The sequence below is a fragment of the Caloenas nicobarica genome, chromosome 2 (genome assembly GCF_036013445.1).
Source record: "Caloenas nicobarica isolate bCalNic1 chromosome 2, bCalNic1.hap1, whole genome shotgun sequence".
In the NCBI taxonomy this organism is placed as follows: Eukaryota; Metazoa; Chordata; class Aves; order Columbiformes; family Columbidae; genus Caloenas; species Caloenas nicobarica.
The window spans coordinates 62425150-62447140 of NC_088246.1; the positions used below are offsets into that span (position 1 = coordinate 62425150).

General features: G+C 39.5%; 1 protein-coding gene across 1 annotated transcript in view; it reads left to right on the forward strand.

Moving 5' to 3' along the window:
• The window catches only part of ADCY1 (adenylate cyclase 1), a 150481-nt gene that overhangs the window by 40404 nt on the left and 88086 nt on the right, over positions 1-21991 (forward strand). The window contains exons 2-3 of the mRNA XM_065628679.1: positions 1435-1584; positions 18913-19031. Coding sequence (XP_065484751.1) covers positions 1435-1584; positions 18913-19031 — 269 coding nt within the window. The remainder of the gene's footprint in view (positions 1-1434; positions 1585-18912; positions 19032-21991) is intronic.

Consider the following 21991-nt stretch of genomic DNA (forward strand, 5'->3'; position numbering starts at 1 on the left):
GGATGTATACTGCTATTAGTTACACATGTCAGAAACTTTCTTCTTAATTTTGTAGAGTGAAACGTTTCCCAAAGTTTCTCCAAAGTCAGCAAGGAGTTTCTGGATGTAATTTTGGATCTTTGCTTACTGTATTGGCTGGATTTAAGCCTTCAACACTAGTCCTGTTAGTCAGTGAGCATTCTCTACAATGATGTCAGTGGTTCTGTTTTTCTTAAAACTTTATTGTGTTGTTGGCACAGCTGGACTCACTATGCAGTGCTAACAATGGCAGTGGTCTCCAATTTACAGTAGCAGATCATGGAACAGCAGAGATGTGCTAGCTTGAAATGTATACTTTGAATTAGGAAATAAATGTTAGCTATATGGTCTTTATGAACTATTTTAGGTGCACAGGAATTGTACATGAATTGTATTACTTGCTGTAAAGCCTTTCTTTGCTCTTATTATACCCAATCATGGTCAATTTATGTGCCAGCTGATTTCTGAAATTTTGGAATTCGTGAGTTTCATGAACCCTTATCATGATGCTGTGGTAGTAACTAGAGTAAATATGGAGAATGAGACTGAAAATATATTGGGTAAATAGGTCTTATTGCCTCCTTTCTAATCAACTACTGCACTGCATTGCAGAATTTGCCATCTGAAGGCATGTTTCGGACATTAGAGATGCGGTGGGAAACTTGGGCAGTATTGTCTTAGGGAGGTTGTGTGCAAGCCACTTTTCACTTAATTAAGTTAGTTAACAACTTTATCACATACTGTAAAAACATTTAAAAAATCTGGAAAGGTAATTGGGTCATTTCTGTCTCCATCAAAGCACCGTTTACTGAAGTCGTTCCAAAGTAATTAATCGTTCCTGTTTATAGCATTGTGATGGGGCTTGGTTTGTGCCAAGGGCTATCATTTGAAAGCACTCAGCACCTTCTGAGAGGTCTGCTGCAGGATGGCATCAACAATATTTTGGATGATTTCTCAAAAAATACAGCGTGGTTGCTAACAGTATAGATATGGGAAGCAAAGCAGATTTTCCAAGTGCAAATTGCACATTATGGAAGCTTGGGGTACCCAGGCACACATTTTGATTTAGTCACAGATCTTGTCAATGCCTTGCTTCTCAACTATTAAAAAAGGGACAGTAGTCTCCCTACTTCACAAAGGCATAGTAAAATAATTAACTTCAGAAGATGCAAAGTTCTGTATTTTGCAGTTTTGCTTTCTTGGACTTGTGGTAGCTGCTATAATTGTTTCACTGCAGTTGAGTTGTGGAAAGGGTTATCCATGACATGGCTAGCAAGGTAGAATTTTTAAAGACAGTGCACTTTTAAAATTTTTTTCTTCTTTTTTCCTTTTTTTGTTTTAAATTTTGATGAGCAGAAATGTAACATAAAAATCTGTATTTTAAAATATTAATTTACTTTTCTTTCTTTCTTACAGCTTGTGGCCAATGCAATCCTTTTTGTCAGTGTAAATTTGTATGGGGTCTTTGTGAGGATTTTGACAGAAAGGGCTCAGAGGAAGGCATTCCTTCAGGCCAGGAACTGCATTGAGGACAGGCTGCGGCTGGAGGATGAAAATGAAAAACAGGTCAGTTTCTAAACCTTATTTATTTTTCTGTTTCTTCTGAGATGACTGTAGCTATGTGAACTACAAGTCAGGACATTGCTGCTGAGTGCATGATAGGGTATGTGTGTGTTTCCATGGTGAAGGAAGGGTGTTGCTTCTCCCTGCCTGCTTCAGCTTTTCCTCCCCAGTGCAAACACACTCTTCGCTCTTCATCTGCAGCACACACAGGAGGTGCAGGCTAATCTCACAGCTACTGTCAACTCCAGCAACAGAGGGGATTGCATTTTAGGGCTGATGCAAAGATAACATTCTATTGCAACTGAAGATGCTATTGTTTGTTTGTTTTTTTCAGCATGGATGTTTTTAGGTGGGTGTTAGTTATGCTGTAAATACTTCTCTTCTGGCTGTGTGTGCTATAACCTGTTTGCATTCATGAGACCTATAAACAAAAGTCAGCACTTTGAGGAGAGAGGGCTGCACCGATATATATCAATAACTGTGATAACAACCTATTCTGTTTCTCAAAAGCCACCTTAGTATTTTGATGGTTTATTTCACACAATTTTATCAATCAATCTTCCAAGCCGATTCGGAAACAATAAAAAAAAATGCTATATTTTGGAGCTTGGTGTTGTTAATCACAGGTCTGAATCTTAAACCTACTAAGGTTCATCAGTAAGGTTTGGATGAGAATTTTCTTTCTGTCTAGGTGATAATAGAGGACCACACTAGAATCCATTAGATATAACTCCATTGATCTCTGTGGAATGATGGTAACTTATGCTGATAAAGGACTTAAGTGGTATTCAAACCTTGCTATACAAGATGTCAGGGTCCTTAAAGCTTGTGTACCTCACACACTTCTGCTTCCCTTCACTTGCATTTTCTCTAGCAAGTCTATTCCTATGCATGAAATAATGTGGGTCATTAAGTACTTTCTGTTATGCACTGACTGAATGCATTTTTATGACCTGAACATACTCTATAATAAGTAGACGTCTTTTTTGAACGACAGCAATTTTCTACTCACTGTGTAAAAATGGTGTTAAGATCAAAGCCCTTAGGTTTGAGTCTGGTCTTTTGTAATCCAAAGCTGCAGATTTTCAAAGGCATAAATGTGCCAGCAGTGAATTTCCATGGGATTTAGTCAACTCTATTTGTACCTTTGAAAAAACACTTCCGTGATCGAACATTAAAATAATATTGATTATTGTGCTTCTCTAGTTAGCACATTAGCAATCTATCTTGTTTTGTATTTTATCTGTGCATATAGAAACACAAGAAAGCAAAAACATTGCACATAAGTACCATTATTGTTGATAGTATACCTAGAGAATCCTGCAAATGTTTTTCCAATGCAGTATACAGGTCAGTGAAGAGAAGACACTTTTCTCCTACACTTATGAAATTAACCTCATGCAACACAGTATAAAACTGAATACATGTGTGAAATACACTAATTAACTGTCAAAGTACCACAAAATGCTTTATATGACTGCTCTCACACTGTATTAGAACACCTCTAAAACCATCGTAACAATTAAGATGTGATTACAGGCTACAGAATTATTCTGCGGTTGCTGTGGCATAACTCAGCCCAAGTTTCCAGCTGGCAACACTCGAAAGTGTTTGAGAGGAAAAGCAATGTTGCTGACCTAGTTCAGTTTCTGTGTTCATTCATGTTTTTTTTGTTCTCTGAAGTACCAGCATTACATGATAAAAAGGAATGAATTTTTTTGTTAGATTTTCATGTCTCATTCAAATGCTCTGCCCTAAATACCGTAGCCCTTTTACACTGACAATTGTAATCCAAAATGCGAAAACCTTTCCCTGGTATTTCCATGCAAGTCTGTAATGGGAAAGGAAAGAACATGGTCTTGGCTTTTGAACATAAACAGCCTTCTGGAGTTAAAGTGCTGACTCTGTGAGACAGATACTACAGCTGAAAAAGTAACTGAGGTTTCTTCCCCTGTGTCCTACTTACAGCGATTCTCCTCATATGGGATGCATTTGTAGTAATAGTCCCATGTGATGATTTTGATAAATCAATCTCTATGAGCTTGAGCAAAGATCTCATGTTGTAGCATTTTTGGAGTTATCATGCAGGAGTTTGCAAGTAGGCTTTGGAGGTGTTGCTGGGGAGAGGGGGAGCAGATGGACTCTATTTTAAGCTTCAGTTTGTTGTTCACCTGTTCTCTTTGGTCACAACAAATAACTGGCCTCGATGGTGGCTTCATACATTTGTTACATTGCTGAATGTTAGACTGCAGTTCCAGAATAACACCAGGAGTGAAGGCCAAGAATCAAATGAGTTTTAAACCATGAGCAAATAATAATAATCATTCACTTGGGATAAGGTTTTTCATTGTCTATAAATCTCAGCATGAAGACCATCCTTTGCAGAACAGGCAGTTAAGAATAAATATTATGAGGTGGATCCTGTTCCCTGGAACTGCACTTGTTCTGTTCCTGCTCATTCAGAGCACCTGAGCACTTCCCCTCTACTCCCACTGCACCCTTTCTCTGTGTCTACTTCATGCAACGCATTATCACCCTGCTCCCTGGAGGACTCCCAGCATTAGACGTCTCTACTAATTCTGAGTGGCCTCCAGGCAGTGCCTCACCCCTTCCCAAGTGAGTGAGAAAGAAGTGAGCAGGAATGGGGAATGAGGGATGCATTCAGCATAGAGAAAGAAGTAATCTGCTGCTGAATGAGGCTGCTTGCCATCTGATTCAAAGGAGAAACCAGTAAGGAAGTTGTAGTCACCACTTATTAATTCCCAGTGTGGCAGCTCCTAAAGAGGTGCTGTGCTCCAAGGAAATGGTAGCATTGTAATTCTGAGGCTATCTTAATTTGAAGTGCAACTGGACCACTGTGTTTATAGGCCTGTAGACTCCCATTTTGCATTTTTCCAGTCTCTCTTTCAGTGTTTATATAGGTTTGTCCTCACCACAGTTTTGTGATGGTGAATTTGACTTTAATTATACACTCTATGAAATAGGACTTCCTTTTATTTGTCATAGGCTTGCTGTCTGATGACTTGATTCGGTACTCTCCAGCTCTTGTTTTGTGATAAATTATGAGTAGTCATTCTACAGTAACCTTCTCCATGCCACTGTAGACTTCCCTCATAGTCCTGCTCATCTCCCTCTCCAAACTGAAGAACTGTAGCCTGTTTAGTCTCCGATGCATGGAAGCTATTTCCTACCCCAATCTTGCCAACTTTGTAACGAATCTTACTCACCTCCTTTCCCCCCCACCAACAATAAGAATATTTTTATGTATATTCATGCATTGGATTTGGAGATAAACTTTATAATTTCCATCAGTGAAATGCACTTGCTGCAGCACAGGCTGATGTGAAAAGTGCCTGTTGTTTTTGTATGACGAAAGCTGGAAAAACGTTTGATGTCATTCAAACCTCCAAAGCCCACAAAAACAGCTTAGATATCATCATTGGTTTTTAATTGCATAAGTACCTGCAAATATGGTTGCAAAATAAAGACCATATTTCAAGCAACTTCTTATACTTTTCCTTAACTTCTAAGTTACTGTTGTACCTGCTCACAATTAGAACATGATGGTGGAAAAACAACAGGAGAGCAGCAAATTCTCCAGAATGGGGGGTTGCTTATCTTAAAAACTATTTATGAATTCGCATTTAGCCTGTCAAACCACTGGGACTGGAGAAATGTATTCAGTGGTGGCATCCATCTTTCATGAAATAGTTACGTACTCCACTACAATGCATGAAATTTAAGTTTATTACAGGCTTCAACATAAGAAGCTGAAGGAAGCACTAAAAACTACAGGGAGTTAAGAAGCACTGGGCTGAGACAGCCAGCTCTGTGCTTCAGGGCTGGAAGCACAGCATTCCAGCTAGTCCGATTAGTTTTGCTGAGAGGTAAGGTTTTTCCTTTTACTAGTACAACACCATGCTAGTGGAGTAATGATGGTTCTGGGAGACAGCCTAGCACCTTGATGTTGCTCTGCAGTGCTTCAATAGATGTTCACCAGGTTGTTTGAAGCTAAATTATCTTTATGCAGTGCTAAATCATGCAAGCAAATGTCTGTGTGTGTATGTCTATGCATTCCAAGTGTCTGCTGCATTCTAGGGCAATATCCTTAATATTGTGTATAGTAACTGGGACATCACAGAGTCAAAGATTTGATTAATACCTATTCATGGAAAATGAAACCGCGTCAGCAAAAGATACCATGAGTCTCAGTGCAGAGTACTCTGAACTGCCACTTAGGGTGTTTTGGATTCAAATTCCCTGCTGGGTTCAGATTCCCCTTCAAAACAATCTTGATATTACACATTTTGGATATGTGTACTACCTCTTGTACCTCTTGTACCTTTATATTTTTTATTCTTAGGATGTTGCATCTTTTTTCATTGCAGTCCAGAAGAAAATAAGAAATCTAGCATTAAAACACAGGCACTGTGTCTATAATAATTGATACTGGCTATATGCATCAGCAAATTGCCCTGCAGCAAAAAATTCATCTGGATCATGTGTGGGCACAAAAACATGTTCTTGTAAAATTACCTAGTGTGCAACAGGGAGGTGATCCTGATTTTACACAAATTGCAGGGTGAGAGGTGCTACCTGATCCTCTGCAAAAGCTAGCCATTGCAATCTTTGAAAAATTTAGGTGGACTAACTAATTTTAGCTAACAGGTTGAGCCTGTACCATATTAGCACTGTGTTCTATGTTATGAGGGGGCTTAAAACTGAATTTATTGTGTCATCAAACCACATCTTACACAGGAAAGTCCACCTTCAAAAATCTATTTGTTCTTTTCTAGGATAGGGAAAAGAGAAAATAAGGAGTGTTGCAATTCCAGGCTCTCAGTTTGAACTGCTGGGTTTCATGCCCACTCATGCAGTCTGGCCAGCAATGCCCCTTAGCCAAATAACCGCAGCAGCAGAGATGGGAACTTGTCCTGCTCTATGCTTTGTTTGCAACCTTTGGCTGCTTAGGTCCTTACACAGAGCTGGGATGAACCTATGTGGCAACCCTGGTCTGTCTTCCACCTTTCTCAAGTAAAAGGAGTTACAAAGAGGCACATTTCTCTGTTCCCCACAGCACTAATTGCCCAGAAGCTTTCCACTGACTAGCATCAATTAGTTCCCAGTCCTGCAGTAGTCATGCACATGTCTATCCTTAATACAGCAAATAAGAAATCTGAGGGCTACTGAGGTTAAATGTGAACCTTCAGGTGGAAGGCTTCAGCTTCAACCTAGAGCCATTAGGAACCGCTTGTTTACCCCTTGCAAGGTGAGATATACCAAACGAATAAATGTGTTCTAGTTTTACAGCTCTGTTTCGCCTCTTTTTATGCAGACAAGCCATCTCATCTGAACGCAGTTAGTGCCAGAAGCTGCATTGTTTGGGATACCATTGGAGTTCTTCTTACCTAACTTTGGCCAAGTAAAAGTGAAGCTTGTAGTCTAACTTTTTAACTTACAGGCAGTAATCCTCAGTAGTAATAGACACACACAAGGATAGTTAATCCCTTCTATCCTTGCTGATGATGAGATGAGGTTTTATCCTGGGAGTGGTATCAGGTAGACACCTACGCTTAGGGCTGCACAGCTGAATGGTAAGAGAGAGAGGTGTCTTGCAACTGGACTTGGAATGGCAAACTGTAGAAACTCAGTAACACACAAGAAAAAACATATACTTGTAAATCATACAAAGTACATGTATTTTAATTTCCTTATAATTGTGTTAGTCTACCCACCTCTTTTATTTGCAAAACGTAGCATATGATATTATAGAAAAAACAATAAAACCCTTTAAAAAGACACAATTGTAACAGCAGGCCAGATGAGTACTATAACAACTTGCTTTAACTTTATTTCACTCCCTGAAAACTTCCTAATGTTACTATGTGAATTAGATCAGTCATCAACCATTTCATTTTTTCACACAAGATGTGAACTATGGCAACTGAACAGATTTCTAAGGAAGAAAATAGGGCATGTGAATTTTTTTTTTAGTATAAGTCTATATAGTCATTCATACTAGGGGGATTCCTTGGACTGCTGTTTGTTGCAGTTTGTTTTTTCTTGTAGATGTATGTATGACATATAGTCATGCCACCTATGTTAAGCTCTTCTATGTTGTGATGGATGCTGGCTTACATTGAGTAGACAAACATAAATAGATAAGTGAAAAAATAGTTGTATCATTCTAAACCATGTTAATACTTTGGCTATTAGGAGTTTTGAAATAAATATTGGGAAATATCAAATATGTTCTGCTTCAAACAACTGTCCATTAAATATGCTGGTGGTGTTTAACTCTGTGAGCTTTTCAGTTTATTTTTCTTGCTTGCTCTGTGTATTGTCTCTTAGAGAGAATGGAGGAGGAGGGAAAAATAAGAGCGCACAAACCTGTCATTAGATGATTAAAAATACACTGCCATACAGCTATAACAGATAACATCATGGATAACAGTTGCTAAGGCAAATAGTCATTGGTAAGAACTCTGGCTATAGTGCATCAGATCCTCAAGTTAAATAGTAAGAAAGATACTTCAAAAGCACTTTCTTATGACTGATTTCTAAATTTAGAGCAATATCCATGACAGCAGCGCTGTGTGGACACTCATGCAATGCTTTTATGTATTTTAGTAGGACGCCATAGTATAAAGTAGTGCAACCTCAGGACTGATTCCTGATGTTCTTCTCTCAACAGAAGGAATTCATAGGGAGCTTTAAAATGTCATTAGGAAAGTTCTCTTACACGTATTTTTATTGTTATCTACAGAATTGTTTTAACTTCTAGAAGTGTTTTAACTATAACAAAAAGATGGCTAATGCTTTAACACAAGCCTGACATGACTTTTGCCGTGCCACTCTTCAAATGCAAAGTGCTTCTACCATAGACCAGCACCTGTGCCACATAGGTGCTTCACATTACAGCAGCTGGTGTAGCCACACATGCAGTTTGCCAAGTGGTCTCTGAGTTGCTGTGTTACTGCTTAAGCACAGATTATCTCCATGAACAGGATACTGAGCAGAGCACTTTGCTTTCGTTCCAGTGTTGGACAGTATACACTGTTTGCACACACTCTCATAGATGTATTTCCTGTTTCTTTTGGTCAATCTTCTGTGAAGGAAAAGACCTAGACCACATCCTGTTAACTGGAAAAAAATACATTCTAAGGTAATTTTTTTCAGATTTGCCATCCTAGAATGGACTTCCATCTGTCACATAATTTAAATTCTTTCCAAAGTTTCTGTTCCTCATTACCTCTTCATTATAAACTGATTTTATTTGGAGTTTAGCTTCCTTTCAGGTACACTTGATTAGGAGTTTCCCTGTTTGACAAGGTAATAATGGACTAAATCTGAATCATTCTTGTTATTTCAAGTGAGTGCATACACGAATTGCTTCCTTAGCATGTTCATGGCTGGTCCTTGTTTTTTTCCTCTTTGGAAGGTAATGTGATTTTCTAGTGGTGGGTTAGGCTCACTTCCCTGCTCTGTGAAGACAAAATGAGGACAAGCAGCAAAGGACAAAGGCTTTTAGAATTTTCTAATCTAGATTAGAAAAAAAGCTGGATTTTTCAAAGCAAAGAATTTTATCTTAGTGCCTGGAGATTTTGGCGTCTATTCTGTTTTACTGTTTTTTGCTATAATTTGCTTTCATATTCCTATACCAAAGGCATCTGTGGTTTTTGAAAAAGGAAATGCTAACTGCTTACCACTTAGTATATCTTAGGTCCTAAAATTATTGCTTTGGATTCGAGATTCCTGTTTCTTTAAAATCCTTAGTCTGCTTTCATCCACTACTAAGCTCATGTTTCTATCACTAGTAATCAAAAGGTTTATATTTACTGAAGAGTTCTTGCTTGTTCCACCACCAGCAAAAATCCGTAATAAGGAATGGCATGTATTAATATTGAGTGGCTAGTGCAGCTTTAAATATATGCTGCGTCAGACAGTAAGAATGTTGTGAAGCACCGGTACTAGTGCAGCAGTGTGTCCTTAAGATTCCTCTGATTCTTCCCTCATTCTGGACCCTCAGCTGCACAGTGTGTCTGCTCAAAAAGCGAAGAAAGAGGACTGGAGATGTCTGTGGCCTTTCTCCACCCTCTCCTCTACGCTGGCCCCATTTCCTAGCAAGGTGCCAGAGCAGACTACAGCAAGTTTGCTACATATCTGTGTGGAGCTGGTGAAGATATCTGGATTTTGGAGAAGGAGTGGGGTGAGGAAGGATGTCATATCTCATGGGGCAGAGGAAAAGCAGAGAATGCCACAGTCCCAGTATCATCTTGAACTGGAACATGTAGTGTGTTCTTCAAGAAATATCCCACTAGCTGGGGACTGGAAGATTAGTGAGGGCAAAAGAGGGGTATGTGTCAGCCTTGTTGAAGGTTGAGCTCTGTGACTTTCACTTCCTGAGGAATACATACATGCTAGCCCAAGTATTCAGTGTTACATTGGTGGAACAAACCAGATGTGGCTGTGGACTGGAAAGACATGAATGTATAACTCTAGAGGAAACTTAGTACAGCAGGGTTAAGCTGGTGAAACTCTGTCTGCTCTTCCATTTACCCTGGAAGGAAGTAGCGTTGGTGAAGCTGATGCTGCCTGTGATGCCATCTTCCTAGCATATTCAGAAGAAAAGAAGAGAGTGAGACACGATGGAATTGTTGTCCCAGTCCTGTTCAGGGTGGAACAGATCCCTCTGTGTGGTGCTTCAGCCTCCAGCAAGCCTGAGCTCACATGTGTCTTGGCAGCAGGCCTGCCTAGGAATTGCAATAACACTTCTGTTCTCCCTCTGATCAAGACATTGGCAGATGATTGGTAGTCTTTCTGATAATTTTTAAGGACACTCTTTACTTAAATCACAAAAGTCTTTTTACAAAGAGATTAAATTTTTGAACATTGTGCTTTAAGTATGTCTTTTTGTTTTTAACATATATACTCATATGCATACTGTCAGTGCTACTTTGAGGGGATCATTTCACTGAAAGCTGAAACCTGGTCTTCCTGACTTTCCAATAGGAGGGGCAAAATGTTTTCTTTCTACATAGGAAGATTTAGAATTATATGCTCAGTGGCTGGTCTGTGCCAAAAAAAAGTTTCATCTTCATTGATATACCGTTCATTAAAATCCTACTAGAGCTTGATAGATAGAAAAAAGGGCATTTATTAAACTAACAATAAAGAAGAAAAAATTCGAAAACTCCCATTTGATTTTTTGTTTGTTTTGTTTTGTTTTCCTAGCAGATCACCCCACCAGTGGGTAAGCTGGTGGTACACAAAAAGTTGGGAGGAGACAGAGCTGGGACAGCTGACCCCAACTGACCAAAGGGATATTCCTTATCATGTGATTTCATGCTCAGCATATAAAGCTAGGAGAAGAAGAAGGAAGGAGGGGTTAAACCACACATCTGATTATATCTGTATAGCTACTTGCCTGCAGTATCTGCACCATAGTAAGGCAAATAAAGATGACTTAAGCATAAAGGCACTACTTGGTTGTGTGAATTTAGCTTCTCACTCAAGTTCACTTGTAGTAGGAAGATTTCCATTAACTGAAAGGACTATCATTCTTTTCTTGTTAAGTTTTCTGCGATGGTTTTGTGGATACATTTAATTTTAACCATAGAAATATGTCAAATTGGTCTGGTGCAGGCCTGTTTACTCATCCTGAATCCATTGTGCAGTTCATACAAAGTATATTGATCATCTACCATACCTGTACGTTGTTAACCATGCTCTTACTACTCAAAAACCTGTGCATTAGATGGCAGCTTTTTGAATGGTCTTTTATGATTATGATTGTAATAATGACTTACTGATAAGCATAATTTTTCAAGAAATCTCAGGAACGTTCTGAAACATTGCCACCTTGTGGCTTTTAATAAGTCACCATCCTTGACAGTGCTTTTTGTGCTTAATTGGAAGAAAGGCCATAGCATAGTTTAAAATAATTCACTAATGAAATCTGCTCTCTTTTTTTCTCAGCTTACAGGAAGTATAAATGAATCCTAGTAGTTTTACCCAAAGATTTTCTTCCATGCATTGCACTAGGCTTCTATTCTCTCTCATTTTTAAAATTTTCCTTACAGGGAATTAAAATGGCTGTGCAGTGTAATATAAGGATGACAGAGACCATAAACCCACTAAGCTGTAGATTTTAAAATTATTCAAGAATGAACTTATCAAAATATAATTAGGCAGCTGGTGGTAATATTTAAGATGTACTTTGGAGTCCCAGATGACTAAGTAGAAAGTGAATCTCAAAATTGTATAGATGAGTTGACATTGAAACAGTCTTATTAATATTTTTATGCATATCCAATGCTTGTCTTCTCCAGGAACAAAATGCTTCTAATTATGGTGGCACTTTCCTTTTAAGTATAGCAATAACAAAAGAAGATCCGTGGTAGACTGCAAAAATTGGTAGGTTAGATTTCATGTTTTGTATTGTAAAAAAACCTTGTAGAATAGATGATCAAAATGCTCCTTTCATTTGTGAGCTCATTTTCCTATTTGTCATCATTGTTGGAGTGTTACTATAACAAACAAGAATATTCATATTTTATCAGCCAGGTACAAAGGTGCCAAACCTGTTTTTGTTAAATGCTTCCTCCTCCTCCTCCTCCTCCTCCTCCTCCTCCTCCTCCTCCTCCTCCTCCTCCTCCTCCTCCTCCTCCTCCTTCTCCTCCTCCTTCTCCTCCTCCTTCTCCTTCTCCTCCTCCTTCTCCTTCTCCTTCTCCTTCTCCTTCTCCTTCTCCTTCTCCTCCTCCTTCTCCTCCTCCTTCTCCTTCTCCTTCTCCTTCTCCTTCTCCTTCTCCTTCTCCTTCTCCTTCTCCTTCTCCTTCTCCTTCTCCTTCTCCTTCTCCTTCTCCTTCTCCTTCTCCTTCTCCTTCTCCTTCTCCTTCTCCTTCTCCTTCTCCTTCTCCTCCTTTTTTCCTTCCTCTTCCTCTTCCTCTTCCTCTTCTTCCCTCCTTCCCTCCTCCTTTCTTTTTTTAGAAGTCCTCATGAAAATGCAGAAAACAGTGGCCCATGGGCATGCAGTCTATCCTGAATAATGTGGTTCAGTGCCAGGGAGCGTGAGAAAGGACCGGGATCTGGTGTGCTATCCAGAGTTATTGCTTTCCCCAGCATGAGCTTGGGAAACCTCTGAGTCTCATTTTGAGCAAGCTGCAAGAGACACAGCTCTCTGCCGAGACAGGTGTAGGGCTCAGGCTCCTTGGTGGGTGACAGCAGCAGTGCCAGCAGGCTGGCTGTAAGCAGCAGTTCAGAAGGAACCTAGTGAACCTGACTAAAAGAGACTGAGTTGCTTCCATTACAGTCCTGCTCTCACGGGATTGAAAGTCATGCAATGCAGTAAATTTTTCTGCATGGCCCTTCAGGATATCCAGAATTCCACTCCGTGTGTGTATACAGTAGCGTGAGAGGACAAGGAGTAATGAGATTCAAGGAAGCAGAGACACATGACAGCCTACAGCTTTGAAGCCATGCTACAGTTCCTCTGGTTGCTTCTCTTCTGTCGACAAATGTCAACAACTATTTCCTTTGATAAAATAGTCTGCACTGACTATAAATAAGATTTCCACTTTGTTTTTTATTTATCTCATATGATAATCTACAGGAATACAATTTAGCATGGAGAAGCACAGCAAGTGCATCCATTTAATGGGTAGAAAGTTGTAAGGGGTCATCCAAGTGCACAGTGGGCAGTGGGAAAGAAAGGAAAGGGTGCTATCTCGAAACATTAAGACGTTTTTCTGCATTTCAGTCTTTTCTGATTAAGGGAGAGTGGGTTCATAAATGATTTACAACCTGCTGAAGGAATTTGAAAATATTTCACAGTCATTCCCCATACAGATGTCAAAATAAATCATTTTGTACAATAGGAATAGAATGTGGTATTGGAGTAGACAGTATTGTTTGGTGAGCAGCATGAAATATTACAAATCCAGGTGAAAATGTCAAAGCGACTTTGAGAAAGTTGTAAGTGTTTGGAAGAAGCAGTAAAATAAGAAAGACAATGATTTTTCAAAATGGGAGGGGAAGGCCATCTTCATTTGGAGACAGGCAGAAGAAATATACTAGGAACATGCACTGGGCATTTGCATAACAGCAGAGCTGGGATGCAGGTCAGAGAAGCTGTGCAGGCCAGGGATGGGGATGGGAGAAGGAGTTGTATTGAGAAGCCTCCAAACTGGTGAAAACTGAAGAGAGCATTGGGACAGAATAGAGTTTGCAGATGATGGAAACTGTTGTTTCAACAATCTCAGTTGTCTGCTTGCTTCTTTCTGCTTCTCCTCTCAGGAAAGAGAAATCATGCTACTGCTAGAGGGTGCTGAGCCTTGAGCTCCCCTGCTGTTTTAGAAGCCACACTTGTATGTGGCAATGTGGCAGGATAGCTTCAACCAGGAAGCCACAGGCATCCTCCACTCCTGATCCTTGTGCTGTTGTCCCCCTTGGTACACAACGGTCAGAAGGGACTTCTGGAGAACATCCAGTCCAACCACCTTCTCAAAGCAGGACTGCCAGCAACACCAGGTCTGGTCAACTGTGGTTTCGTCTAGCCAAGTCTTGAACAACTACAAAACTATTAGTTTTTCCCTAGGTCCAACGTGGAGTGAGCATTGAATTACAGGAGCTTGTACTTGCAATTAGGGTTGAAACCATTCCAGAGAACTAGTAGTAATATAGGGTCCTTTTGGTCATTAACAGTGGGAAACAATTTGGTTTTATTTTAATTTCTCTGCCTTTGCATATTTTCCTTCTTTACCATGTGCATAATGGTCCTAGTTGTTGAATAGTGCCAAGGTAGCACTGAATACTTCCTAACTGGCTTGATATGCACATTTTGACTTGCCTTGGAGTCAAATGAATGTTTGTTCCTTCTCTTATTTCTAGCAATGCTTCATTACTGTGGGAGAAAAAAAATCTGGTTGTTTTTCTAAATCAAGTGTCCTTTTCGAAATTAACTAAGTCTTCATTAATGGTGCAGAAATCCTCATTAGTGAGGATAAAATGGTTGGCAGAGGCAGCCCAGTTTGGCATTTCAAATCCCAGGCTAGGACTGGCAATTTAAAATACAAATTTAATGAAGAATGCAGTGAATGAAGGAGATACAGATACTCATCTGTCGTTTTCTTAGTGAGATTTGTGCAGGGCATGCAAAATCATTGGCAGACAATTGCAGTCTCTGAAAATAAACTTTTTTTTTAGCATGTGGTTTCACTTTACACCATATTAATGCTGAATGAGGATTTACAGCAGGAGAGTAAGAGAGTACAAATTTCTAAAATAACATAAGTTGGTCACAGGGCCAAGTTTTAATCTTCTGGGTAGAAACCAGCTGTAATAAGCCTAAACAGCATTGTGAACCAGTGAGAAAGGTGAAAATATGGAAACATTTTTCTCTCCCTGTGTTTTGGAATCTGCCACATGTTGAGGCTACCTCAGTACATCATTTATCACCAATAAGAATGTCTGCAGCATGAGTTTTGTTTTATTCTAGTCAGAGTTGCTGCCAATTGATTAGTGCCCCCTGTCTCACTCATTCAATTTTTTTCTGTCACCACCCATGTCTGTCAGAGGCGACAACCACTCAAGCATGAATGTCACCACAAATGTGACCAGCCTTGCTTCGGTGCTGTCACTTGTTCCATTCAATACACTATGCAAGCCATGCACCTCTAGTTCTCGTTTTAACCTGATTTTCAGACTATTTTTATAATCAGATCAGACATACAGGAGCACATGAAAAAAATAGACAATGATGATAGGACTTGCTGAGTAGAGATCCAGGCAGAGGCCTTTCCCAAACCTTCCAACGGTTTTGGTATACATGAATTCACTCTTGCAGCTCCAGCCTCTGAGTCCTTGATCATTCCTTAGGCTGTCCTGAAGGCCAATACTGCTTTGACTGACAGATGAGATTTTGCCCAAAATAGAAGAGACTTTTCTTATATTTTTTCTAGAGAGCTAGATGCTGTCTTTTATTTCTTTTCAGTGTTTCGAAGTGGAAAGTCCACTCTGGACTTGTTTCTTACATTTTCCAGTCTCTCTTCCAGTGACAATTCTTTACAGCCACAATGTTGCTTCTATTCTTGGCTCGAAAGGTCAGCAGTGGCTGCCCTTTGAGAAAGCCATAATTAAGTCTTTCCTTGCTTGGTGAATCGGAGGTTGCTAACCCTCTTTGTAAAAACGCTACAATACTTTGTTCCTCAGTAATCCACTTTTTTTTTTTTTTCCCCCCCATCTCTAATGAAAAAGCAAGCAACAACAATTTGATGTAGTATTTTCATAAGCTCCCTTCAGGTCTTGTAATAGTCAGGCTAACATGTACAGGAATCACCATTTTTTGTAGGCTGCCTTAATATAGTAGTGCCTGACATCTGCAAGTTTCAATGTTGTCAAGTGCTGCATCTTGCAGCTCTCCAATGCTACCTTCATAGTAATAATGATTGTTATTACTTCCCTGGCTTCTGTGCTATTTGCCATGCACTGCAGAAGTTATCTGTGAGTTTTTTATTCACATCTTGTATTGCAACTGTGTTTACAGCCATAGAAAAACTATTCAGTCAGCATTGGTCTCTGTAAGAGTCTGTCAGTGTAATTTTTGTTTGGTTGTTTGTCTGGTTTTTTCAGTCTGACTTTCTAGGAAACAGAAGGTGAAACCCCACTCTTTCTCCATAATAGTTTTGGAATTTATTTATCCATTTCAGCAAAATGGCAAAGATCTTGTTTAATGTCATCACTTAAATCCAAGCTACAGTGAACATTTAGTCCTTATAAGACACAAAATTGGCATGCAGGATAATATTAGGTTGGTACAAAAGTAAATGCAGTTTCAGACTGTGAATTTGAGATCATTATAACTAGGTTAACGCATCTTTATTAATTAAAATAGGAACCATTACAATCAAGACATTTTTGACAACGAGAAATAAGTTTGTTTATTCCTGTAGCATAAAAATCCATGCTTCGGGATTTGACAAACTCTTGGAAAGCATTTTCTCCATCCTGCTGGTTGTGGAAGCCTTTTCCATGCAAAAAGTTGTCAAGATGCTTGAAGAAGTGGTAGCTGGTTTGCGAGGGGTCAGGTGAATGTGGTGGATGAAGCAAAACTTCATAGCCCGATTTGTTCAACTTTTTAAGCATTGGTTGTGCAATGTGTGGTCGGGTGTTGTCGTGGAGAAGAATCAAGCCCTTTCTGTTGACCAATGCCAGCTGCAGGTGTTGTAGTTTTCAGTGCATCTCATTGATTTGCTGAGCAGATTTCTCAGATGTAATGGTTTTGCCGGGATTCGGAAACCTGTAGAGGATCAGACCGGCAGCACAGCACCAAACAGTGACCATGACCTTTCTTTGGTGCAAGTTTAGCTCTAGGAAATGCTTTGGATATTCTTCTAGGTCCAGTCACTGAGCTGGTGGTCACTGGTTGTCGTATAAAATCCACTTTTCGTCACACATCACAATTCGATTGAGAAATGGTTTGTTGTTGTTGCATAGAATAAGAGAAGACGACACTTCAAAACGACAATTTTTGGATTTTTGGTCAGCTCATGAAGCACCCACCTATTGAGCTCTTTCACCTTTCCAATATGCTTTAAATGCCGAATGACTGCAAAATGGTCAACGTTGAGTTCTTTGGCAACCTCTCATGTAGTTGTAAGAGGATCAGCTTCAATAATTGCTCTCAATTGGTCATTGTGAGTTTCCAATGGCTGGCAACTACTCTCCTCATCTTCAAGGCTCTCGTCTCCTTTGCGAAACTTCTTGAACCACCACTGCACTGTATGCTCATTAGCAGTTCCTGGGCCAAGTGTGTTGTTGATGTTGCAAGTTGTCTCCACTGCTTTATGACCCGTTTTGAATTCGAATAAGAGAATTGCTCGAATTTGCTTTTTGTCTAACATAAATTCCATAGTCTAAAATAAATATCAAATAAGCAGCAAGTAATAAGTCAGTAGCAAAAAAAAATATGTGTAACATAACCACATTTATTTATTTTTTTATGAATGTATCCAATATCAAACAGCAAATTTCAATAATACTTTTGCACCATTATAATACTTACGAATTTCCAGCAACCTTTAGAGTTTATGCCATCTTAAGCGCCAGAGAATTTAACCATCAGTCCAAACTTCTCTCTTTTGTGGATTTTCTATAGTCTGATAGGTGATCAGTTCATTTTATAACCTCAGTTACTCCTTGTTTATTTAATGTCATTTAAATAAGAGGAGGATGTGGTGAGGCCAGGATCTGCACTTCCGTGTTGTCTCTCAGCTGCCGTTATGGTGGCTCTCAGTCATCAGATAACAGCATCACAGAATAATTGAGGTAGGAAGGGAACTCTGAAGGTCATCTGGTCCAACCAACCTGGTTTCCAGATGAGCTGCTCCATCACTTTTCCAGGACTCAAGGTCTGTAGTTCCCTGGCTCCTCCTTCTTGCCATTCTTGAAGACAGAAGTGACATTTTCTTCCCTTCAGTCTTCAGGTACCCAGTCACCACGTTTGATCAAACATTATTGAAAATGGGCTTGCAATGACATCTACCAGCTCCTTCAGTGCTTCTGGGTGTGTCCCATCATGGCCCATGGACTTACGTATATTCAGTTTGCTTACCTATTCCCTGACCTGCTCCTCTTCCACCAAGGGCACATCTTCCTTGCTCCATCCAGCCTTTTTCCATGTTCTCTGGAGCCTGGGATTTCTGAATCAGATCAGATGTATGTATGTGAATTCATTCAGACTGTTGCCATGGCTGAGGATAGCAGATCTGATGAATAAGCCTGGAACTGCATTTTAAATGGCAAGTGCTTTCTATGTGAAAACAAAACTTAAGCAGGTATCTAAGAGGTGTGGTAAACCAGAGGTTTATACTGATGCATTCCATTACTGAGCTGGCTGGAACAGACATTGCCACACTGGATAAGATGCAATTAAAACTGTACCCTTATTACTGTTCCGATGATTCAGACTGTGTATAGATCTGTCATCCACTCTCCCTGCTTAATAACCAGCTGTCATAGTCCTTGTAAAGTAACACTTTAACTAGATTCAGAAATAGGACACACAAAAAGATAGCAAATGGTTCTGGGCAGTCTTTCCCAGACAGATAAATGTTACTAACAATAAAGTAAGTTGTTATTATTAGCATTGTGATGTTAATGAAAATTATGGACAATTATCTGCTCTTGAAGCTGTATCTTCCCTTTCTGTATAGTTTTTTATTTCATTTATTTATTTATTTATAGTGCATAAGACATGCACCCAGGCTGCAGAAGTTGGAGAGAAATGGTCACACACTGCTCCACAAAACTGATGTTGTTTATGTTTTCTTTTAGGAACGTCTCTTGATGAGTCTTTTGCCCAGGAATGTTGCAATGGAAATGAAGGAAGATTTTCTGAAGCCTCCTGAAAGGATTTTCCACAAGATTTACATTCAAAGGCATGACAACGTTAGGTAGGATTGATGTGTCCCAAGAAATAATTTAAAAAAGAGAATATTTAGTACAAATACAGTGACGTGAAATTGCAGTCAGGTCTTAGAGAAAAACAAAACAAAACAACCACAAACAAACAAAAACCACAAAAAACCCCCACAAACAAGCAGTACAGTGAAGATTGGTCATTAATGCAGAGGGGGAGAATGGGCACGCTAGGAATAATTGTCTTCTCAGAAGATAATGGTGAATCAATAAATGGTTTAGAATAGCAGTGCTGGGAGGCAGACATAATTCTCGAATGAGTACTCACGCTTTTTGCACTGTATTATGTTTTGGGTGAATAGGAGTATTTATTTAGCATGATAACTTTTACACATTTATATTTTCCTGATAGTAAGATGGGTTACTTTTAATGCAATAGATTTTCTGTGTAACAGCATGGAGATACAGAAAGAAAGTGTGATGTAAACTTAAAAAAATGTGTGTCTGTCCCCATCATCTGACCATTCCTCCTCAGAGGTTATTGGCTGAGGCTCAATTCTATTTCTTGCTCTGTTCAGTAACAGACTGTTGTGCAAGTGCCCTCATTTATACTGGCTGTTGTTAAAGTGCATTCTCATTTGCTATTCCTCTCTGCCCTCCAAACCAAATTCCTTATAAATCTTGTCTGAGTGGTATTGTTTTATCATACTGTTTCTAGTTACTTTTTCTCCAAGTGCCTTGCTTCCACACCAAATCAGTGTCGAAGAGGTTTACTTGGTGCCACCCTTGCACTAAGCAAGGTGCAGGCTTAACAAGTGGTGCTGCAGAGCTGCCTTGATTTGCATTGTGTACTCATGTGGCAAAGGAGTAAATTCCATTAGCACCTCCTCCTCTCCCACATCCACTGGTAAGTTCTTTCTCTTGGAGTTCAGTCTATCTCCCATTGAGCTGACTAGTATTTCCAAGGACCACATTTTAGTGACTAAGCTGTTGCAACTAAAGGCATTTATGTCAGTGAGGGAATCAGAGATGGCTGCAATGGGGGTGTTTAGAAGACAGAAAAATTAGGTCGGTTTTACACTGTAAAATTAAACATTACTCAATTTATTCATTAGCAACTCACTTCTTGCTAATGGTTAAACCTTACATGATGTTTATCATCATCACCACTATGTATACAAAACATTTCGTCTTTAACAATCGATCTGAAGTTAGATCTAAGTGTACAGTATCCCAGAGCTCATGCTGCAAAGTTATTGGTTACAGTCTTTGATGGTTCTTGATTGCGAAAGTCAGACTTGCGAGCTCCTGAAGGAGATAATTCAAAATCAAGGTGGATTGTCTTCCTCCTTCTCCCATTTTCCTTGTTTATGCCTCATGCTTTTATTCTGTTCTCCCCTCCAACACCAGTTTTCTTTTTCTTCTTTTTTTTTGCCAATCTTCTACTTATGGATGATGTCCTGTCTATTTGCAGTCTCTTGTGTTTATCTTGTCTGCTGTCTGCCAGATCTCTGTTGCTTGGGTGCCTTCTACTCTCTTTGTCCCTTTTGTGATCACATTGCTTGCATACTTACAAAAATTGTGTCTAGTTATGCTGTCACAGTGCTATGGAATACATGTGTACTACTGTTGGTTGCATTTACATTCAGATTCAAGGCAAGCCAACGATAATTATATCCTGATTAGTACATTTATAACTCGCGTGTGTCACAGGTCTGCATTGGTTACAGTGCGGGTAGTCTTCTTAAATGGTATTGCTTTGCAGCTGAACTGGTTGATTATAATGCTTCTGAGACCTCTCCTACACCAAGATCTTTTTGAAATGTAACCTCAGGAGTACCCTTTTTGTTTTCTACATGAAATGATGTTTCGCATAACCACTAAGGCAGCTATGGCTTACTCACTGCTTCCATGTGGAATTCATAAAAGATTTTGAACCTGAATACCCCGTCTGGAGAGGTGAATTCATTCTCTGACATTAAGATGATACTTTTGGGGCTAGTGGAGGCAAAGTAAGATGGTCTCATTTTAGTGTCAAAAGAAAAATCCTCAGGGAAGAGAACGGATAACAGGAGACCTCTCCTCACCATCTGTACTTTAAGAAACTGTATTACCTTTTATTTCAGTAATGCAACTACTGTAATAATTAAAGAAAAAAAAATATATAAGAGGGGGCATAGTGTCCGAGTAAATATCCAGCAAGCTGTTGCTAGCAGGTCCCGATAAATCAGAGTTTCATCACAGGAGCTGTGTGACTCTGCTGATCTGAATGATGCCACCACCTCCCTACAGGTGCCACCCTGACACCAGTGTGGGTGACAGCACTACAGAATCCCTCCGGGAAGTGCTGCTGGGGGTGAGTGTCAATAGTAAGATGTGGGCTTTACCTTTTTAGGAGATGAAAACAACTTTTTTTCTTTTGAGTAGTGGCAGTTTAGTGCTATGCTGGGCAGACCTGAGAGGCCATTCCCATATTGTCATAACTTGCCATATTCACATGAAGCATTCTGTAAAATACTACTATTAAAACAAACTAACAGAAAACCCCTCTATTGTTCTAAATTCCTGGAGTTTTTAACGCCAAAGCTACACAGTGGAAAATAGAAAATGAGCTGCACTTTCATCTTTACTATTGCAATGCTTTCTTTTTCTCCCAGCAAATATATAGAAGTGTTAGAGCCTTATCCTCCAGAAAGGATAGGCTGGAGGAGGTAGGCATGCAATTAGTAAACTACATGATTTTTCAATAAAATAAAAGAAAAAAAAAGGAAAGGGAAAAGGAAAAGGAAAAGAAGGAAAAGGAAAAGCCTCACCAGCAACAAAACCCGTCTGTTTCAGTCTTCTAAATAGCTGCATGAAAAAAACAAAAACCAAAACCAAAACAACAAAAACCCCCACAACGAACCCCACACAAACAAACAAACCCCATAAAACAGCAACAACAACAACAAGTCTTTAAGTATTAGATCTTGCATGTGAAAAATAAGAGATTCAT